Source organism: Arvicanthis niloticus, chromosome 15, assembly GCF_011762505.2.
Source record: "Arvicanthis niloticus isolate mArvNil1 chromosome 15, mArvNil1.pat.X, whole genome shotgun sequence".
Classification (NCBI taxonomy): domain Eukaryota; kingdom Metazoa; phylum Chordata; class Mammalia; order Rodentia; family Muridae; genus Arvicanthis; species Arvicanthis niloticus.
In genome coordinates, this window is record NC_047672.1 from 3,334,186 (window position 1) to 3,356,088 (window position 21,903).

General features: G+C 44.8%; 1 protein-coding gene across 4 annotated transcripts in view; it reads left to right on the forward strand.

The window, feature by feature from the left end:
• Dpp6 (dipeptidyl peptidase like 6) overlaps positions 1–21,903 on the forward strand; it is an 859,276-nt gene that overhangs the window by 342,584 nt on the left and 494,789 nt on the right. Inside the window, exon 1 of one of the 4 annotated variants that reach the window (XM_076913276.1) lies at positions 13,486–13,551. The exons of the other annotated variants lie outside the window; for them this stretch is intronic. Within the exon in view, the coding sequence (XP_076769391.1) occupies positions 13,501–13,551 (51 nt within the window). The 5' untranslated portion in view covers positions 13,486–13,500. Of the gene's footprint in view, positions 1–13,485; positions 13,552–21,903 lie in introns of those variants that run through there. 4 annotated transcript variants of the gene reach the window in all.

Sequence of the window (21,903 nt, forward strand, 5' to 3'; positions counted from 1 at the left end):
CGCCTTATTTTTAGAACAATAACCTGAGGCTCAGGTGGGATTTAACATGGAGCAGGAAGTGTGAGTGAGTTCTCACAGGTGTACTGGCTGCCTTCGTAATCTGTGAAACCCACTGGCTCCTAGGGTTGTGAGCACACTGAGTGTACATGCTGCTTTGGTCTTGCTGGGGACAGACGGTCTGTCTCGTACCTGTCAGGCAACATCAGCCCCCACACTGTTTCAGGGGGCTGCCCAGCCTCATCTGGAGCTGCTGTCAGCAAGCAAATCTGTTTCTTTCTATTAGTGTCAGGAGAGGCAGAGACAGAAGCAGATGCTGGAGGTTGACAGGCGGCTGTAACCCTAGGGAGACTAGCTTCCAAGCAAGGAATGGCCATTGCAATTAAAGTATTTCCTTACTCCAGATGTCTTGTAATCAACAGAAAATCGGCTTAGGGACCCATGACTGAGACACCAGGGCTAGTGGAGAGAGAAAAGCCCAGAAGGTTCTTCTTATTCCTGCTCGAGAAAGATGCTTAGGATCAATGAAGTAAATGAGCTGTTGCATCCAAGCCAGCTGCCTGCTCCAGGGTTGGAGAGACAGACAGACACATGACCTCATCTACCACCCTCAGACTATCTCCATGGAAATGACTTCTGTAATGAAAGTGAAGAAAGTGGGCTGTGTGTGGTTTTGACCACGGGTCACCTCCCCACCCCACCCCCACCCCCAAAAAGGGCAGGTGCAGCATTTTTTTCTAACCAAAGCAGGGGTATGAGCTGCAGAATATGCTGGAGCAGATGTGGGTCTTCCATCAGAGTGTTTCCTGGCCCCTCTGAGGGTCCTCAGCGTCTCTTGTTAATTGACTCTAATCTGGCCAATATTCTGTTGACACCAGTACTAAGTAAAGGAATTCACAGTGAGTCATGAGAGAGATGGGAAATACATTGCTTAAATAGTAGCACCATTAGTAACAGATGCTGTTCACCCCAAACATGTCACAAGCATGTTCTGCTAATGTATCACCCCTGCCCAGTAAAATAAATGTCTATCCCAACATTCCATGATATAATTAGTGTTAACATGGTGAGTTAGTCAGCTGCGTCTTGGCAGCAACTGGTTATAGCTGACTGAACTTACGCTAACCTTCCCCTAAAAGGAGTGAAATAAAAGCTTAAACCAGAGCAAAGCTAGTCCTGAGGTTGGCCCAGCAAGGACTCGACTGCTGTTAAGACTCTCCCACTCCTCTCTTCTGCCTCTCATGGATTCTCCATTCAGGGAAGAGAGTCACTCATATGTCTTAAAGCTGCATCTTCTGTGTCTGATGAATGAAGGAGGAGCCTTCTCCTCTCTAGCCCCAGCTATAAAATTCATGTCAAATCCTGGAATGGAGAAGGGTCAGCGGGCTAGTGTGAGTTAAGCAGCTGCTGGGAGAAGGGAAAGATGGGAACTGTGAAGGTAAAGAACTTTCACTGCTGGAGCTCACATGTTAGCTTTGTGTGTATGCTCATTAAAATATATGCCATAGGGCCTGGGGAGATGGCCCCTTGGTTAAGAACACTTGGTAGTCTTACAAAGGACTGGAGTTTCTTTAACAGCCTCAACTCCAGGTGACTCACAACTACCTATTACTCCATCTCCAGGGGATTTGATGCCTTCTTCTGGCTTCTATGGGTACCCAAATAACACACACACACACACACACACACACACACACACACACACACACACACGTGTGTATGTGTGTGCACAAACAGTATATATACTTAAATAAATAATACTAAAATAAGTCTTCAAGCAATGAATCTTTAAAACATGAACCAAAGGCTGGGCCTGAGGGTTCAAGTCTATATTATCAGTATTTGAGGCTGAGGCAGGACACTCATAAGTCTGAGGCCAAGAGCCTCATGTAACAGATAAAATAGTCCATCCTGGAGAGAAGCTCATTAAGACATAAAAGTTCTAAAGGGATATGAAGAATTCTGTCTATTTAAGGTCAGGGAAGCTCCTTAAACCCAGGAAGTTCCTGAAACTGACCAGATTCATTAGCCCCATTCTCTCTGAATTGAATATAAACAGAAAGACACTGAAGTCCAGCTGACTGGAAAACACTGAGTCAAGCTGAGCTGCCAAGAAAGAACCCTCTCCAATCTGTTGAGCCCATGTAGGCTGTGCAGTGTGTTCCAGCTTTTGTGAGCTGTCAGTAGGCTGGGGTGATACAAGCTGTCTTTGAGTCATTTATCTTCCTATAATTAACCTCTAACCCATATTTCTGTAAGTAACTTCACTGACACTCTTTGGTGTTATTCTTACTATGCCCTGGTCATTGTCTCAGTTATTTTTCTATTGCTGTGAAGAGATACCATGACCAAGGCAACTTACAGAAATGTTTATTTGAGGCTTATAGTTCCAGGAGGTTAGAGTTGACAACCAACTTGCAGGTCAGGCATAACTTTGGAGCAATAGCTGAGAGCTATTATCTTCTTACAAAATCATGAGGGAGAGAAAGCTGAACATGACTAATGGGGGCTTTTGAAACTGCTTCTGAAAAGACTGCACCTCCTGATCCTTCCCTCTGAGGAAAGGATCCCTCCAGTTCCTCCAACTGAGGATATGCTAACATATCCTCAATATATTCAATATATCCTCATATATTCAAACATATAAAGATATGGAGGATTCAAAGTGCCACAGATATTCTTATTTGTTCTTTACCTGGAGCTGCATAGATATTCATTTAAGTCTCCTAGGAACAGTATCACATAGCATTCTGCTCAAAAAAAAAGTCAGAAACAAAAATGTAGGAGACCTATTTCCAGTCCTTGCATTCTGTTTGGTTGGTGGCTCAGTCTCTGCAAGCTCCCATGAGCCCCGGTTAGTCTACTTTGTAGGTCTTCCTGTGGTGTCCTTGACCCCTTTGGCTCACTCACTTCTATCCCCAAGTCTTCCACAAGACTCCCCAAGCTCTACCCAATGTTTGGCTGTGGGTCTGTGCATCTGTGTCCATCCACTCTTGGATGACACCTCTCAAGAGACAATTATGCTAGGTTCCTGCCTGCAACCATAGCAGAGTATTATTAATAGCGTCAGGGGTTGACTCTCTCACATGGGATGGGTCTCAAGTTGGGGTAATTGGTTGGCTGTTTCCTTAGTCTCTGCTCCATCTTTATCCCTGTGCATCTTATAGGCAGAATAAATTTTGCATTGGAGGTTCTTTTGGATGGGTTGATGTCCCCCTCCCTCCATCTAAAATCCTGCCTGGCTACAGGAAGTGACCACAGTTTGAACTAGGAGTGTTTTGAACTCTGTTGCCAGCCATTGGATCCCTTTCACCTACCTAGACTGCCTGGTTGAGCCTCAGTGGGAGAGGATTGCTTAGTCCTGCTGGGACTAGATGTCCCAGGGTGGAATGGTACCCAAGAGGGAGGTCCCCTTCTCTGAGGATAAAGTGAGGAGTAATAGGGGATGGATTTGTAAGGGTGGGAATAGGAGGACAGGAGGGACAGGGGCTGCGATTAGGATGTAACATGAATAAAAAAATAAATTATTAAAAACAGTGGAATGCAACAGCCACCATTGATCTCCTTCCCTTTATAAAGCTTGGGCATGGGGACGCTTGTGTAAGTGACTTCCCCCACATTATAAAATCACTGTGGCAAGAAGCCCTACCAGAAAACAGTATTTACAAGTGTTTCTTCACCAAGTAGCGTGTTTGCTAAAAATGAGCAAGGAAGCATACTAGAAAAATGTTCACATTTACAATTGGTTTTGGAGGATATAGATTTCCTGGTGGATTCCAATGAAATTCATTGAAGAATTTTGTTTCTTAGCCTAATTAAAATTTTGTTGACATGTCCCGATAGCAGTAGCATTATAAATATTTGTATGACACAAATAGCTTCTCATAGTGTTGCTCTGGATGACATGAAATTCATGGAAACTGATTTGAAAGCAATTTACACATTTTAAAGAAGAAATTAAATGAATGAAGCTGTTTAGTGGAGGTTCTGGCTGTTCCACAGGGTTGAGGAGGGTGCTTAGGCCAGAACAGGGGCACAGGCTATGCTCCTTTAAATTCTCCTCACAGGGGTCGATGAGATGCCTCAGTGGGTTAAAGGCACTTGACACCAAACTTGACAACTGAGTTAGATCCCTGGATTTCATATGGTACAACTCCTGATAGCTGTCTTCTGACTTCCCTGTGCTCACAAAAAATTAATAAGTAACAACATAATAAAAAAATGCTTTTAATAGAAAATAAATAAACCCTCTCCAAAGAAACCTGACTGTCCTCGCTCACCTCACACCTATGGCCTGCCCGTATCCCTAAGCTGCCTGAACCTCCAGGTCTGACCTGGGCTCTCTTAGGTGCCAGCTCCCCACTCATGTGCACTCTCTCATGTCCCATCTTATTTGATACTTTCTGCTTTCTGTTCCTGACTTTCTCACCTCACTGACCAGCTCTGTCAGTCTGAGCCCATCTATGGCTTTCCATGGCTCCCCAACTGCAGTCGAAAATCTGTGACACAGAGAACAATTACCAGAGATTGTGAACAAAGGCTCATCCTTCTAGGATCCCTCGAGGAAGGCCTCCCAGAGAGGTGAGGCTGGCTCCTGAGGCTCAGCGTGGCTCCTGGGGGCTCCTTACCCAGACACCAGGCTTTGTGTACAGCTAATGTGTCTTCTGGATCTGCTGCTTACTCTGACTGTGAACCAGAGCTTCTCAGACTGCACAAGTCTAAATGCTGGGACCCTACCTGGGAGTTCTTCCCTATTTAAGTTTCTTGGTTTTCCACAAGTATTTTTCAACCATCTTTCTCGTCTAGATGAACTTAAATGTGTGACTCTAGTTTCCATTTCTCATTTTAATTCTTGGGTATGAAACGCTAACCCAATTACGACTCAGGGACTAAAATCCTGCCACTGGGAATGATGCCAAAGGAGCTGAGCAAGTGTCTTGCTTTTCCACATTTCTTTTTCTCAATGGAAATAAAACTAGTGAGAGTCTAGCCTGATGTGGGGTGGCAGGCAAACATGCCTCTCTGGTTACAGCGCAGGGCAGTTTATTCTGGTGAAAACAGATCTCTTGGGACCTGCTATGCCTTCACTTTTTTAAAAACCTGTTTCATTCAGCAGCCTTGCTCTGTGTGGAGCAGACATGTAGTTTCTGTAGCAGTTTTCATCCTGATTACACCTTGATTGGGGTTGGGGGCTAACCCATCAAGTTTCTGCTTTCTAGTCTCAGCTGTGACCCCAGGAGTGAGACTGTTGGCTCCTAAAGCTGACTGGCTGCACTTAGCTCTGTTTGAATTCTCTTCTCACAGCGTCTTCACCTGGCTCTTCGCTGATCAATCTCCATCCCTACCAAGAAATAAATAGAATAAATGGATTTAGTTATGTCACTGGAGATGCTGGGTCCCTGTAATAAGGGAGCCTCTGCCTCCAGATGCTGATGCTGATGCTGCTTCCCTTCAGTCTTCCTTGCCATCTGCCCTCTCTTCTTGCCTCTTACGCTCACTACACTTCTTCCTCAGGCTTCTGAGTACTTTTCCTTCCTTTATCTCCCATCTCCTCCCCTTTCTTACATAGCCCATTCCTTTGTCTTTTTTTTATTCAATATGGGAATTGAACCCATGCACTTGCACATGTCAAGCAAGTGCTCTATGGGTGGACAGAGCCTCCTCCTCAGCTCTGGAACCCATGCTTTAACTGGATGTTCCATGTCCAATTCAATGAGGCTGAAACAGGACCATATTGGTTTCTTCTCCCACCAATCTGATTAAATGCAGGACAAAAGCAACTTAAGGGAGTGAGGGTTTATTCCTGCTCACAGTTTGAGAGTCAGTCCACAGTGGTGGCAAGAGCATGAGGGAGCTGGAGTAGGGAAGCAGAGAAAGAGAGAGGCCAATCCTTGGCTCTCTTTAGTCATTTCATTCAGTACAAGACCCTAGTCTATCCAACGGTACTACCCAGTTTAGAGTAACTCTTCAGCTAACCCAATTGAGAAACTCCCTCACAGACATCCTCGGAGATTTGCCTAGTGGATGATTTTAGATCCTGTCTACTTGGCAATTAATATTGACCACTTCAGGGATGAGCCAGTCGAACATGATCAGGGCTTGGTGCTCAGACACAGGCTGGAGAGAGCCAGGTAGCACTGAAATCAGCTGAAGAGCACAGGGAGCCTGTGGCAACCATGTCTCAGGAGCTCCAGGAATGCTCCTGTCCATATGACAATCACTCTGCACTTGCTGAAGATAATGAATTATTCAGGGATGCTTTGGAGGGCTCTCTCAGGGTCCCCATCTCCAAAACTAGAGCTAAACATTATATTTTTCCTGCAGAAGGATTCACAGATGAATTGATATTCACTGGGTTAAAACTTTGCTAACTTAATTTGTTTTTGTTTTTAACCTTATATAATATAGAGTCATTTCTTAGCAAAACTGTTTTAATCCTGTCCATCACACAGTGACACCAAAATGGTATCACTGACCTACTATAGTAGACAGTGTTTTGGCTCCTTTGAGCCTTGTCCCAGTATTTCATTCATGAACATGTGTACATGTTGCCAAAAGGACTTGGCAGAGAGTGCCAAGGTTGATAAATAATCTTAAACAATCAAGATGGACCCCTTGTAATTGCCTCAAACCTAAGAATCAAAAGAGGAGGCCCTGTAATTCGAAGCAAGAGAAAACTTGAGGTACAGTTGCCTTTTGAGGAAAGGCCAGAGATAGTCCTGCACACTCAGCACAAATGGGTATGCAATGGATCCTCGCCAAGAGCCTCCAGAAGACAGCAACCCTGTTGTCGCCTGTTAACCTTCTCAGACCCTGAAGTGAGTCCAGCCGTGTTCTGCTGAACCTCTAACTGCCCTGGGCTGAGATAGGATAGCAGTGAGGTTTGTATTAAGCCACTAAGTGTGTGGGAACCCAGTACACCTGCTTTGTCCCCTGGAAGTGCATGGGCAAAGGTCTCCCCACTGTCACCAAATCTCACAGTGGGGAGATTATTCTAGATGCACATCTCTGACAAACACCTGGGCAATTTTCTCAAACTCCTGCTATCCCCCAGTACTTCTTAAACATCCCAGGAATATCCACTGGATCCTAAGTTTAGTGTGGTTAGCTATCTCACAGAATAACTAGTTGGTGGTCATGAAGATCCCTTAGTGGGAAACGCTTCTGCCATGCAAGCATGAGAACTTGAGTTCAGTTCACCCAGGGATCCATGTAAATATCTGTGTGTGATATATACAGCTGTGTTCCCAGCACCCCTCCAGTGAGATATGACATAGAGACAGGTGATAACCTAGAAGCTCACAGCTAGCCTGGTGGTGTAACAGGAAACGAGAGAGATCCTGATTCAAAACAAGCAAGCAAAAACTAGTTTCTGAAAGTTAGCCTCTAAAATCCACATATACACCATGATACACACAGAGAGGGGGTAGGGAGAGGGCGAGGGGGAGGGAGGAGGGAGAGGGAGAGAGGGAGGGAGAGGGAGAGGGAGAGGGAGAGGGAGAGGGAGAGGGAGAGGGAGAGGGAGAGGGAGAGGGAGAGGGAGAGGGAGAGGGAGAGGGAGAGAGAGAGAGAGAGGGAGAGGGAGAGGGAGAGGGAGAGGGAGAGGGAGAGGGAGGGAGCTGAGTGGAGAAGATATACATTCTCAGAATGCCTTGCAAAGTATTAAGGACATGACTATTGAAAAAACTGTGTGTGTGTGTGTGTGTGTGTGTGTGTGTGTGTGTGTGTGTGTGTGTATCCATCCAGGTATTTGTCCATCTGTGTCTGGGAACATATATGTATGTGCATATGTCTTTGTGTGTACAGTCAAAGGATTAGGAGATGATTTATTGGCTTACAATTCCAGGTTACAGCCCATCATTGTAGGGAAATCAAAGTGGAAGGAACTTAAAATAGCTCGTCCTTCACATCCAGTGTCACATTGCATGCCCAGTTGTCATGTCATATTCTAGTGTCACATCACACCCACAGTGTCATATCATAATCACAATGTCACACCACTTCCACAGTGTTAAGTCATGCCCACAGTGTCATATCACACTACATCCCCTGTCAAGGGTAGAGAGCAATGAATGAATGAACATACTTACTGTTCAGAATTCCCTACCTAGGGCATGCTGCCACCCAGAGTGGATAGGTCTTCTCACCTAAGTATAATCAAGATAATCACCCACAGACTTGCCCACAGGCTAACCTAGTCTAGAAATCCCTCACTGAGACGCTCTTCCCAGTGGATTATACAATGTGTACAGTTGGCAATTAAAACTAATGTATGTGGACTGGTCCATATCTGTCCCCCAGCCCCAGTGCCTAAAGAGTTCAGAGGATAGCAAAACCTAGGTCCAGATTTTATGGCTTGATGAGGCTTCAGCCCTATATAAAAAGTTAGAATGTATATATCTGTCTTCAATGCACTTTGAGAACACAAGGTCGTTGCTAACTTGAAGGTGAGACCTTTATATTGACAACATCCTGCAATTACTAGCAAGAGCTTAACATCCGCCATTTGCTCAGGAAGCAAAGAAGTTGTTGAGCAAACTGAAATAGCAGAAGTCTCAGGGAGCACTGCAGCCCATTGGAGCACCGTCCTGCTGACCACTGTATATTGCTTTATTTGTGTTGGCTCCTGTCTTCAGCCTCTGACCGCAAAGCCCAACCGCAGGAAGACAGAAAGGTAGAATAAATGAGCTCTCTCTACCCATCTCTCACAGTCACCTGATCAGTGATGGAGTCATGTGAAAGGAGCCACCCTGCCAGACACCAGCTCTAACAGAAGACCTGTTAGTTCTACATGAGAGAAATGTGAATAGCAAGAGTTCACTGGGATTCCCAGACGCTAGACACTGACATCTGCTCCTCCTGGAAGGAGGTCGACAACCATGAGTATATCAGGAAATGATAGCTTATGTTAATCCTAGATTTTACAGGGTGAAACAATACTTGTCGTGGGTTAGATAGCCTTTATCTTCTGTGGTAGCTTCCTGCAGTTTGTTTTAAAGTTATGCCTGGGACTGATAGAAGAACTTTGCAAGTGGTAGGAAAAAAATGGCCAAAGGGGAGAGGTTAGCATTCTTTGAAGAGCAAGGTCCTGCTTCAGAATGGAATGTCAGCAAGGAAGAAGACCTCAGGGAAGACCAGATAGTAGCAGCGTATTGGACGAAGCCATTTCAAAGAGTTCTGTGCACCAGGAGAAAGCAAGGCTAACATACTTGAAGGCATAGCAGGATATGAAATGATTGCCCCACCCACGCCGAGAGGTAAAAGAGCTGTGTATGAGCATTGTCAGTATATAGAACCAGGGGATGTAGGCAGGCCAGCAGGGGCACCCAAGAGGGATGAGCTCTAACTGTCCCCCAAGAGCCTCTTAGAGTTGAGAATTGGACTTAATTCTAGTTGTCATAATAACAATAAGAAAATGAGGTGTGTGTGTGAGGGGGTTGTGCTCCAAATAGCATGCCAAGCACAGGGAGGGTACTATGTAGAGCAGAGCCCCACATTTGAAAAGATTGCACTGACATCATGAGGGGTGTCACAAGTGGCCCTGGAAGTTCAGTCTGAAGCCACAGGTCCCTGAAATGGCAAATCTCTAAGAAGTCAGGTGTGGACTGTGGGTTTTCCCAGCTTAATTCCTGACAACCTCAAACTCATTTCTAATATGCAAATGATGCCATTTCACCAATGCTGTCCCTGGAATGTAAATGAGGGGGGCATGACCTCAAGGCCTCAGGACTGTCTATGAGATCAGCCAGACAGGCTGTCTCAGCCTTTGACTCTATCAGAGTTCTGGTGTGTGAGATGCTTGTTCTCAAACTCAGCCTCTGGAGTTGCCATCTTGGGGTGCAAAGCCAGCCTGGCTTATTCCTGTTGCATCCTCTCTTCCAAATCTGAAAGTGACATCCATGGCAGGTTTTAGCACCATCTCCAAGCTGTGTTGTCTCACACCACTAGGTGATCACCCGGTACACAGCCCATTAGACCACTGAAGAAGGCCAGTGCTCACTGGAGGCAGCGGACACCATTTATTTAAAAATCAATAAATCATTAATGTCCTTTTAGACAAGTTAAGCTAAAGATGGTATTGCAATTCTTAGTTGACTAACAGCCCAAAAGAGTGTGGGATTTCACAGGAGAACTTTGTCTGAAATTTAAAACTTCCACGATGCCCTGGAATTATGCTAATTAACCGAATATTTGAGGCCAGGTTAGTGTTTTAAGATTTCAAAAGCATTCTCCTTGAATCTATGGATGTCCTGTTTTTCTAAATGGCATGGCAGGGAGACATAAAGTGTTATAAAAATGTCAGAATCTGGTTTTTAAAGAAAAAGTCTTGCATAATTTAATACCATAAGCCTGTGTTTTCTTACCCACATTTTCAGTGATTAAATGTTTCTTTTGATGTTCAGCTTCTCTGTGGTCTGTTTCCGGGGCGATGAATCTACCCTGCCTCCTCTCCCACATCGTATAAATTCCAAGTCCACTTTATTTTTACCAACCACCCATTAAATATTAATCAGCATTTCTTGGTTTTGAGCCCATAGGTCTTACTTACATGACTTTACAGAGAATGACTAGAAACCCTGCCAGTTTGAATCCCTTGGCTTGGCATAATTCGGCCATAAGTACCAACTCCCGGAGCTCTCTCTGCTTGACTTGCGTCTCTCTTAAGTGGGGAACTGACTAAGCCTAATAAATTTTACTTGCTCTGCTACTGTATTGACCCAATCAATAGCCAACATGGACCTCGGATGCATTTTGATTCCCAAATCTGAGAGCGTGCCCCAAGGAAACTGCTGTGAGTGGTTCTGAGTTCCGGAAAACCTTCATGCTCACGAGATTACGGCTATTTTGTTATCTGGGTTTCCCCTCACATGAGCTAATAATGTACTGTATTTCAGCTAAGGAGGGAGTGTAAAGTCCAGGCAGAGTGCAAGGGAAGAGATGATAAGTAGTCTGCCCACCCCCCTGAGTGCACCTTATTCCAGGGCCCAAATAGAGGACAGGAACTTCCCCAGTTCTATGGCCTTCTGTCAGACATCTCTGTTTCCATGGAGAGAAAACAGTGATGCTTTCAGGGGAAGTCTGAGTCTCTGTGCCCTTCATCAGCTGAGTTCAAGAAGCCCCAGCTCTTTGATTAATATCAACAGAAGAAAATGCACAGCCTACTTCACCTGTAGCTCGGGGGGGGGGGGGCAGCGCCAGCGTATTAACTCTCATTTGGATCCTTGCCTGTCAGTATGGAAAAAGGTGATACCACCTAGATTCAGGATTAAAAAAAACTCCAGTCTTCTCACCTAGAATCTTGCAAAATGTCACCACACATCGAGAGTTTTGGGGACTGCATATTGGTTGTTTAGGATGGCAGCAACATGAAGAAAATTCCCTGAACAGACTACCAGACGCAAAGATGCAAAGGGCTCACAGAAGACAGGCTCGTCTGTCTCTCCCAGTCATTGCTGGTCTAGGAGGGCTCTACTCTGTACCACCTTCCAGTGTCAGTGTGCCAGAGTGCTGGCACTGTCTTACAGCCAGTCACAGTGAAGAGTTTAGCACCAAAGCCGTACAGAAGTAGTTGCTGCCTGGCCTAACAAGTAGACAGAATTGAATCACACCATTCTGCCCAGCTACTCAGAGCCCAGAGGAGGTGAGCTCAGAGTGTGTGGCTGGAAACAGGATTTAGACCCAGAAATGATACTGTGGATTTCCAGCAAAGACAACAGCCAGCTACTTTTCTGCTCCAGAGGAGAGACATCTGCACAGTGTGTGGCTGGAGACAGTACTGTGTTCTCAGGCACCCTGGGAAAAGCACATTATCTTCAACCCCAACAAAACTCTGCAGCCCCATGGAGAAAACCATATTCGTGGATAGTGGGATTGCATGTTCTAGGACATAAATGGCTCTCGAACATCCTTGTGTTCCTCTATGTGTTGTGTCTCAGTGTGTTCAGGACATTGGCTTTTGGCTGTCATGCATTCCTCCTTAGAACCCTCTTCCCCCATTTCTTTCTCTTCCTGTATCATTTTATCCCTGCCTGCCTCTCTGTCACCTTTCTAGCAATTGACTTTCCTTGTATCAACAAACAAGTAAGTCCCATGAAGGAAGTCCTATCCTAGATTCTGTGTGATCATCAAAATCCAGAGGTATCAGCATGCTCTTATCATCACAAGAAACAAGTCTATGTTGTATGGTGTGTGTGTGTGTGTGTGTGTGTGTGTGTGTGTGTGTGTGTGTGTGTGTGTGTGTGTGTGAGAGAGGAGAGAGAGAGAGAGAGAGAGAGAGGATCACTTTATTGGTTAGTAGAGGCTATTGGTATGAAGTCCTCACTGCTCCACTTCTGTAAAGGTAGAAAGGCCTCAGAGGAGCCGCTCCTCCAAGTTAGTGGACAGAGCACAGAGCGGCTTGCTCTCCATCTGCTCTCCCTCCTTTCCCTCCTCCCTCAGTTACTGAGCACTTGTCACACCACACACACACACACACACACACACACACACTCACACACACACATACACACACACACACACATACACACACACACACATACACACATACACACACAAACTCTAGGTCAGGGCCTATGGAGGTCACTGTAGCTTTTAGAGGATCTCACGTTAGAAGAAGAGCAAATGACTGCAGCATCCCAACACAGGAATTTAACTTCATAAGTATGTAATTGGCACCTGCCTGGCTTGTGTTCATACCTAGAGCATAACTACAGTCGCTGGAATAGAGCTTGGACTCCCAGGCCCTGTGCCTGTGACCCAGAGCCTGTCCCAGAACTGAGTGTTAAGAATGGCAAGCTGGTCCTTCTGGACACTGCTACACTCTGCCATCAGCCAGGCTATTGGAGGCCACTCCCTCCTCCCTGTCTTAGATCTGCTCATTACACTCAGGCATGCCTATCTGTTCTCCTGCATAACGGAAGTCGATCCCAGCCACATCTCTGTTTCTCTCAAAGGCCAAACTTGGTAGCCAGCAATTACCTTTTCTGAGGAATCACTGACAGCCTTGAATCCCTTGGCATTGCAGTTACACACCTTCCTGTGGTAAGACAGCAGACAGAATCAGGGACACTTTAAGGAGAAAGCCGAGCTTTAGCTTACCACCTACCCACAAATGCAAGCATTAGCTTAAGCACCAGAAGACCCTTTGCATCAGGCAGTCTTCCTACCAGCAGAATGTGATCCACTATCTATGTGCAGAACCCCTCTGATGGCTGGAGAACGGCCCCACAATTCATAAAAACCCCAATCTCCCTGTAGGAGGCAGATCCTTCGCGGGTCAGAGGCTCAGCCGGCTTGGGGCAGCTCCATTGCCTATGGTCCCCAGAGGCTGAACTGTCCTGTTCAGCTATTGGCTGTTTGTGCTCACAGCAAACTCTGTGGTTGTTGGTAAGCAGCCTTAAAAGCCAGGGAGTGTCCCTGCCGAGAGCCCTGGGCATCTCTGCTTGCACACTAGACTTGGTAGCAGCTGCAGGGGCGTGCCTCACCTAAGATCAGCTCACCGGGATGAATGCCTCCAAGCTGTCCCGGATGAACAGGATAAAACAATTTTGGAGGGTGAGTAGACAGACACAAATCAATTTATTGAAAAGAAATGTTTAATTTTGAAGGGGGAGAAAAGGGAAGCATCTAACCATTGGGGTGAGAAGTGTAGCGCGAGAGTTCGTTATCTTACAAGGCTCCCGCTGGAGATTCTGTTGGCTGTGTTTGATGCCTTGCCAAAGGCTTGGGATTTAATTTTAACTAATCTGTGGCAGATGCAATCAGCAGCCAGCTCAGCTTTGATATTTGCTCAGAGCAGAAGTTTTCTGGAAATGGCAGGTTAGCCTTTAGCCACAGTGTTACCTGGTCACCGGGGAACCAGACGGGACGAGACGGCACGTCTCGATTGCAACCTCAGGAGCAGACATGTGTGTAGTGGGCGAGGGCTGAGAGATCGTCCTGAAGATAAAGTGCACAGGTGCTCCTTCTGCTTCTTCAAAAGCCCCGATTGACCAGAGAAGCTAAGAAATCAGAAGCTTTGGGTTGTGCTCCGCTCCCAGAGCTAGGGAGGCGGGGGCAGCTGCCATCCACTCCAGTGAGGGATGTGCTCACACTGTCGACAACCACCGTTATTCTGTGCCGTTATCTCACCTTTTGGCTCTCTCTGCCGGATGGCAGAGCCCTGTGCAAATCATTTCTTAATCTCAGATGCAACGAGGAAAGAATTCCAGAGTAGAGACTTGGAGTGATGAGTCTGAGTCGAGTTTATACTGAATGTCAGTGTCAGAGTCCGATACTGTTTCGGGGTCTGGGAATCGAGGGGTGACTTAGACCCATTTTGAAGAGAGGTTTCTGGCTTGCTGTGAGGTTGTGTGAGTCTGTGATATTCTGAAGCTGGACCTGGCACGTCGCTCACAGAAATGCCTTTAACGGATGGAAAAATGACAGGCAGCCATGCTCCTGACCTCTGTTTTACAGCACAAAGACTGCTTTCTTCTCTCTGGCTGAGGCTCCTGCTGATGCTCCTGCGTGTACAGATGGGTTTGTCAGTTGTATCTTGAGTTACTATATCCATTTATTTTGACTTGCAATTATCATAATGTGACTCTGCCAGTAATACAAGATCAAAGGGTCTATGATCTGCTTGACACAACCAAACTAATTTCTTCCCAAATTAAAATATGTATAAGTACATAAATGTATGTTTTTTTCTGAGCAAAGGGAAGGATATTGACAACAGTTAAATTATGGCCTCTTTGGGTGTACTATAGGCAACCTTCACGGCTCTTGGCTGCAGGACACCCCTGCCCCCTGCCCCCTGCCTGGGTTTTGGATCAGCCGCCTGATCTTGGACAGCTGTTCCATGCTCTTGTCCTGTATATAAAGTAGGTGGTCCCACTCAGCTCTGAAGTTATCTGAGCAGTCTCTCTCTCTCTCTCTCTCTCTCTCTCTCTCTCTCTCTCTCTCTCTCTCTCTGTGTGTGTGTGTGTGTGTGTGATCTGTCTTAACTGGAGAGGTTTGATTAAATTTCTTATCCTGGGCTATCTAGCTATTAGAGGACTCTCCAGTGTCCTGGGACCTAGCTCTAGACTCTTCCTCAGGTAGGTGGGTTTGGTAGATCAGGTGCTTGATGAACCACAGGCTAGCTCAATTTTGAGTCCTTCTACAACAGTCTAAACTTCAGTTTAGCTGTGAGCATCTGGATGCTCAGAAAACCTCTTGCACACATCACCCCAAACATTACATTGTACTTGAGAAGCAGGGCCCAGGGCCCAGGGCCCAGAAGTGATCTTTCTTTTAGCTCTGGCCCATAGCACTTCTAGAGGACTCCCTCAGGTGGCTCTAAAGAAATGCCCAGGATTTCACCAGCCAACATCAGGCCTAGATAATGCAGAACATAGTGCGGGATCTAAGGAATACCTTAATTATTTAGAAATTGAAATGGGTGATATAATTACTCTTGTTGTCTGGCCTCTGAATTATTTATTCTCTTTTCAATGGTAGTTTTATGATAATTGCCCTGGATTGCTACTAAGGACTTCTTTTAAAACTCAGAAAGAGATTAGAAAACAATGCCAGAGGAAGGATTTAAAAGCGTCTTAACAGTATGGCAAGGTGGCTTCCCACTCACCTCGCCCCTCTCTCTGCCTCACTTCCACAGTGGGTTGCCACTCCCAGGGAGTGGGAGCTGCATAGTACTCCACAATACTCTGATCTGCCCAGTGTGACCCGCTTGAAGGATAAAGGTGATTTTGAAAGAAACGCATCTGGGGGTTGGGGGCACAGGGCTCCTTTTAAAAACATTTTTTAAATTAATTTTTTTTAAAACTTATTCACTTTATATCCTGCTCACTGTCTTCCTCCCAGTCACCCCTCCCACAATCCTTCCCCCCCTTCCCCTTCTTCTCTGGGCAGGTGCCAGTGCCTCCCCCCCATAACACACCCCCACCCCTTCCCCTGGGCATTTCAAGTCTCTGCTAGGCTAGGTACTTCCTTTCCCATTGAAGCCAGACAAAGCAGCCTGGCTAAAAGAACTTTTCCCACATACAGGCAATAGCTTTTGGGACAGTCCTTGTTCCAGTTATTTGGGACCCACATGAAGACCAAGCTGCACATCTGCTACATATGTGTGAGGAAGCCTAGGTCCAACCTGTGTATGTTCTTTGGTTGGTGGTTCAGACTCTGAGAGCCCCAAGGGTCCAGGTTAGTTGACTTTATTGGTCATCTTATGGAGTTCCTACTGCCTTCGGGCCCTCAGTCTTTCCTCCTAGTCTTCCATAAGAGTCCCCAAGCTTTGTCCACTGTTTGGCTGTGGGTGTCTGTATCTGTCTGAGTCTGCTGCTGGGTGGAGCCCCTCAGAAGATGACATGCTCAACAGGGCTCCTTTTAAGATGACAAGGACAGTATTTTGACATTTGGATTTGGAGCAATTGCATGAAATGTAACTATGATACCATTGATACCAATAATACAACCACTTTAAGAACAGTGTTAGTGCTCTTATGATTTTGATTTGGGGGAGGGGTGCTGTTGTTTTGAGACAGGGTCTTGCTATGTTGTTCAAACTGGCCTGGACTTCCCTGTGCAGCACAAGCTGGTGTCAGGCTCACAATCCTCCTGCCTCAGCCTTCTGAGTGCTGGGACTATATGCATGTGTCATGCCTGGCTCCAACATGGTTTTATTAGTAGTGAGCAATTATAAGAAGTGGTAGGAAGGGTTTAGAATCTCTTTAGTGGCGTTATTTAAACTGCACATAGAGAAACCAGATGCTATTTGATTTCACCAGAAAAACCTTCAAATATGGTTATCAGATATGTTCCAAGGTTATTATACCCAATACATTTTTAATAAGAGATTTCTACATATTGGTGAAGATGATCTAATTTTATTAGAAGAAAAATAATAGACTCCTTTTTTTCTCTGTGTGCACAATGCTATTGTTTATGGTGTGAAATTGCTGAAATTCAGACATTTCACAAGCCACAACCATGTAGGTAGACTGTTGGGGCAGAGCAGCACATGGCGTGATTTGGAATGATGGAGCAGGGCAATCCACAGGTCAAGGTGAAATGACGATGGGACAGAGAGGTTCAAAGGGTAAAGACATAGTTCTACCTGTCTGTCCCGTGTCTGTGTCCAAGTCAGCCAGTGTATCTCTCTGTGCCTCAATTTTCTGAGTTGTAATTCTGGAGGGAGAAAGTTGAGGTCAAGTCAGCAGGCTCTTTTGTGTGGTAAGCTAGAGTAATCAGCAAGAACTCCTTTTCCATAAATTTTGATACTCAGAGTTCCATGTAATGGGCAAGACCCACATCTGCCCATACAGACTGTGGCTCTCCAAGCTGTTCTAATGGACAATAGAGTCAGAACAACTGAGCTGTCTGAGGGGCTCTGCTAGCTTTCTCTCTGTCTCCTGCTAAGGTCCTACTGGTAATTTCCCAACAACTGAGCTTAGTGCAGAACAGGGTGTGGTTGTAGTGATTATTCTGGCCTCTGGTAGGACTTTAACTCCTACCCTACCCTAACCCCTCCATCCCCCATGCAAGGACTCTGGTCAAGGTGTTGACTGTTTGTGGACTAAGTATTCATTAGCCACTTGAATGTTTGGTTCCCTTATCGTACACTTTTCTTCTTGAGAGTAGTGAACACCAGGTTCCAGGGGTATAGCTTATGGAAACAATTTATTCCTCCTAAATATGTGTGCCCTGCGTGTACAGCAGTCTTCTCAGATATGAAATACCTAGAGATCAGCCCAGTCCTTTTTGCTAACATATTTGCAGCATTATACAGGTGTGTAGATCATGAGTCATGATTGATTGGCTTGGGGTGTCTCAATCTGCTCTTCATCTGCTGTGAATCTTTCTAGTCTCACAAACTCGACATGCAACTTCCCAGCTGTAAATGGGTCTCTGTTGTGCTTTATGTCCTCTGTATAAGCATGAAACTCTCTGCTCAGGACATGAATTCCACACCTGTCTGACTAAGATACTCTGAGAGTGTGAAGTGTTGATTTCAGTGTTCAGCCAGTATCTGTGCCTTAAATATCCATTAGTGTGACCTAAGGGAACAACTGGGGTAATTATAAGAAGGCAGACATCTTTGTGAAACACATGCCTGGCTGGAATTCTATCTATGGGCAGCTAGAAGCATCTCCCATCCAAAACTGTCAACTCTCCTGCTGAAGTTTGCCTCGAGTCTAACAAACTCAGTCAAGACTTCTCCAGGGAGGGAAAGACACCTTAGTCTTTGAATGTGAGGTTCAGCTGTGTCTTTGCCTCTCTACAGTTGGGTAAAAGAAGCTGAGCTATTTTCTCTGAGAACCTTTGTCCCTTATCCCATTGTGCAACCACATTAATGCAAAGGTTCTCATCTTAAAGTAAATATACTTGAGCCAAATATGAGCGACTATGACCAGGGAAGATAGTTGTAGGCTACCCTTAATTACAAATTCTAATGTGGTCACAGTTTCATGAAGTTCTCATAGTAACAGAACAAAGACAGTTATAATTCAAGGCCCTTGTAAAGTGCATTAGTGGGAACATCAGGTAAAGGGTTACAGCACACTGGGAGAATCTCTGCTGAGACTTAGATGCTGTCTGATAACAGTCTTTGAGTTGGTAGGAAGTAAGAAGAGTCTATTGGTATATTTCGAAAAGATTTGCCTAGCAATAACAAAGATGAGTGTTATGTCGAATGCAGAGGTGGGCAGTGGCTGGCTACTAAGACAGCTAAAATAGTCCAAGAAAAATGATCTCTAGACGTGTAGCATTCCAATTCTCTATAGTCATGGACATTCCAACCAGTATATAGCATCTTTAACACAGGGGTGGGTGACTTTGTTTTCTATGAAGTGCATTTGGCACTAGTTTAGACTGGCCTTCTCTGAGCCTCTCCTCATGTCCCCTAGAATTTTCTTCATCTAGTTTTGGGATTGGGGAGACTATTTTAAATCTGTTAATGCACGGAGGGACTAAAATGTTAAGTATGAGTCTTCAAACTGCCAGCACACCAATGTAGTCTGCTGAAAAAGAAAAAAGATGGGGGGGGGGGGGGGGCGGTTCCCCCTTCCTTCCATAGCTCTCTTGGGCAGCATTAGCAGTGTTTGCATTTGAACTTTTTCTTGTGTCTTGACTTCTATTTTAATATATATATTTGTTCATATTGAATTGAACTGCCTCTGGCTCTGGGAAGAAGAGAAAGGGCCAATAGGTTTCTTTTTCTCTGTCTCTATGATCCAGCTCAGCAGCTACAAGTCACCATGACAGCTGTTTGGATGTCTAATAAACTCTGTATCCCTTTGAATAAGTCTTTAGATTCTTTTTAACCAGCTCCCCCAAATTATTAATTTGCATTTTCCTCAACATTAGAGCTGGGGCTGAATAAGTATTACAGGACATTAAAGCTATGAAGGATGTCTTTTTGATATGGAGATATGAAAAACCAAGGGCCAAGGAGAGCTTGCCTTTTTCCAGAATTTGAAAAAAAAAAGTGTGAGGTAGGCTTCCACTAACCTACCAAGGATGTAACTAATGTGGACAAACAAGACTGGCCAACAAAAAAGTCCCCACCCTGCTCCCAGGGTCCACTGGATAATCAGAACACCGTCTTCCCTCCCTCAGAGGCAACATTGGTTGGCTATATGGGGACACTTCACTTTTTTTTATATACGATAACACTTCACTTTGGCTCTGTCTGGATGGCAGGGATGTGCACAGTGGCTCCTGGAAGTGCTTCAGAATGCTAAGGCAGCGAGTCTCCCTGCCAGTTAGATTACATTATTCACCTTTACCTCATACCATGTAATTTTTTTTTCTTTAACTGCATTCCAGAACTCAGAAGCCATGTAGTTTGCCTTAAAGACAGCTTTGGTCCCTGCTGTGGACCTGACGGATTCTTAGGGGTTACTATTGATTCCACAGATTAAAGGTTCTCTCTAATGGCCTAGAAGAAAGAGCCAGGGGAAAGAAAGTCAACTTTTTTTTCTCTCTCTAGAATTCTAAAACCGTCACTTGCTCTGAGAGCCCAGAAAGAACATACAAAGTGTCTGTATCAGGAATTTTTGAAGAAAGCAGGGTAAATATTTCATAAAGGAGAAATTAATACATGAAGTATGCATTCTCTTATAAACTGCTTGATGCTAGCAACCAAAGATCCAGTGCCTGCAGCAAAGCTCACAAAGAGACTTGTGAGCTGGGAGTTAGGGGGTGTTGAGGTCTTCTTGTTAGGACAGGAAGCAGAGGCTAGGTTGAGAGCTTAATCTTTCCCTCCCCCATCTCATTCTCTAGAAAGTTGGCCAGAGATGTGATAACTAGAAAGGTGTACACAGAATGAACATTCTTGTATGGGTTTTAGACTATTGTGATTTAAACATGGCTCCTGAAAGCCTAATGAATTACAGGAATCCACATTATCCTTGGTATTAGTTGGTAGAGACCACTTGTTAGAGACAGGCAGACCTACTAAGATGTCTTGAGCAGCTAAGTACTGCCTAGTGCTCTATCTGTAAACACTGATGATTGCTTAGCCTTTGAGTTTTGGTGTGCCAGCATAGAGTCTCTTTCCCATCCACAGAAAAACCTGTTTTCCCTATTATTATGGTCCTAGGCCACATTCTGTCTTCAGCCAATACCTATCTGTTGAATGGGGAAGAGGATGGGTAGTACTAGTGAGCGCATAAAGCCATCTTCTAACCAAAGTTCAATGTTATGGTTTCTGACTGACTCTGAAATCACTTAGCAAGATATAAAGACTAATTTTAGTCCGTTTACTCCAATGCTAAAAATTAACATTATCTGAACACGCCATAAGCAGTAGAGCAGAGACCCAACCACCCCTATTTCTGTTTTTTGCCCTTCCACAATGAGAGGAAATAGTAACCTCAGGGAGCCCAGCCTACCAGCCATTGTATATAGACATTCCATGTGCTTTGTAACCCACCCAAGACTTTAAAAGGGCTCTTTGACTTCTGAAGTATTGTAGAATACTTCTTCTCTACTATTTGTCAACTAGGAAAAGAACACACTAAATAGATCTTTGATCCAAGGCTTTCAGGGATGATGGTTGATTTGTGTCTGTCAGCACTCAAGCATCTCCTGAGTTTGCTTACAGGAATGCAAAGAGTTGGTCAGGATGAGCAGAGAGATCCATGTAGTTTAGGATGCCTTGCTTTGACAAAGATTTCAATGTTGAGTCACACGTGTCTAAAAGGCTGATCACTAGATCTCCTTTATAAATGAGTTTTCCTTTTGAATCAGAATATGTTTGTGAAACTGATTTCTCATGAAAATGTGTATTTTTATACTCGATGAGGAAATTTATGATATACAGGTAATAAATATATTCTATTCCTAAAATCTCCTCAATTTTTTTCCTCAAAAATTAGCTGATGTCTGTTTACTAATTCATCTGACAGACATTTAATATCTTTACCTTCAGGTACCAAGTTTGAATAGACCTTGAAGTGAAAGTGTGAATAGGAAACATAAAGAGGTAAATAATAGCTAGATAGATGGATGAATAGAGATAGATGGATGGGTAGATACATAGATAGATAGATAGATAGATAGATAGATAGATAGACAGACAGACAGACAGACAGACAGACAGACATAGATGATAGATAGGTAATTACTGTCTAACTTTTCTTTTTCTGACAAAATGCCTAGTAGAAGGCAATAAAGGAAGGAAAAGTGAATTTTGGCTAACAGTTTAAGAGACATACTCCATCACAGCAGGGACATCACAGGAACAGGAATATGAGACAGCTGTCACATGTCATCCAGTCAGGAAGCAGAGAAGAGTGAATGCTGCTGTTGTTGGGTTCACTTTCTCTTGTGTAGTGAAGCTGGGCCTCCAGCCTGTGGAGTGATGTTCATGCATGGAGTCTCCCCTTCATCAAAACTCTCTGGAAATTACCTCACAAACATGCC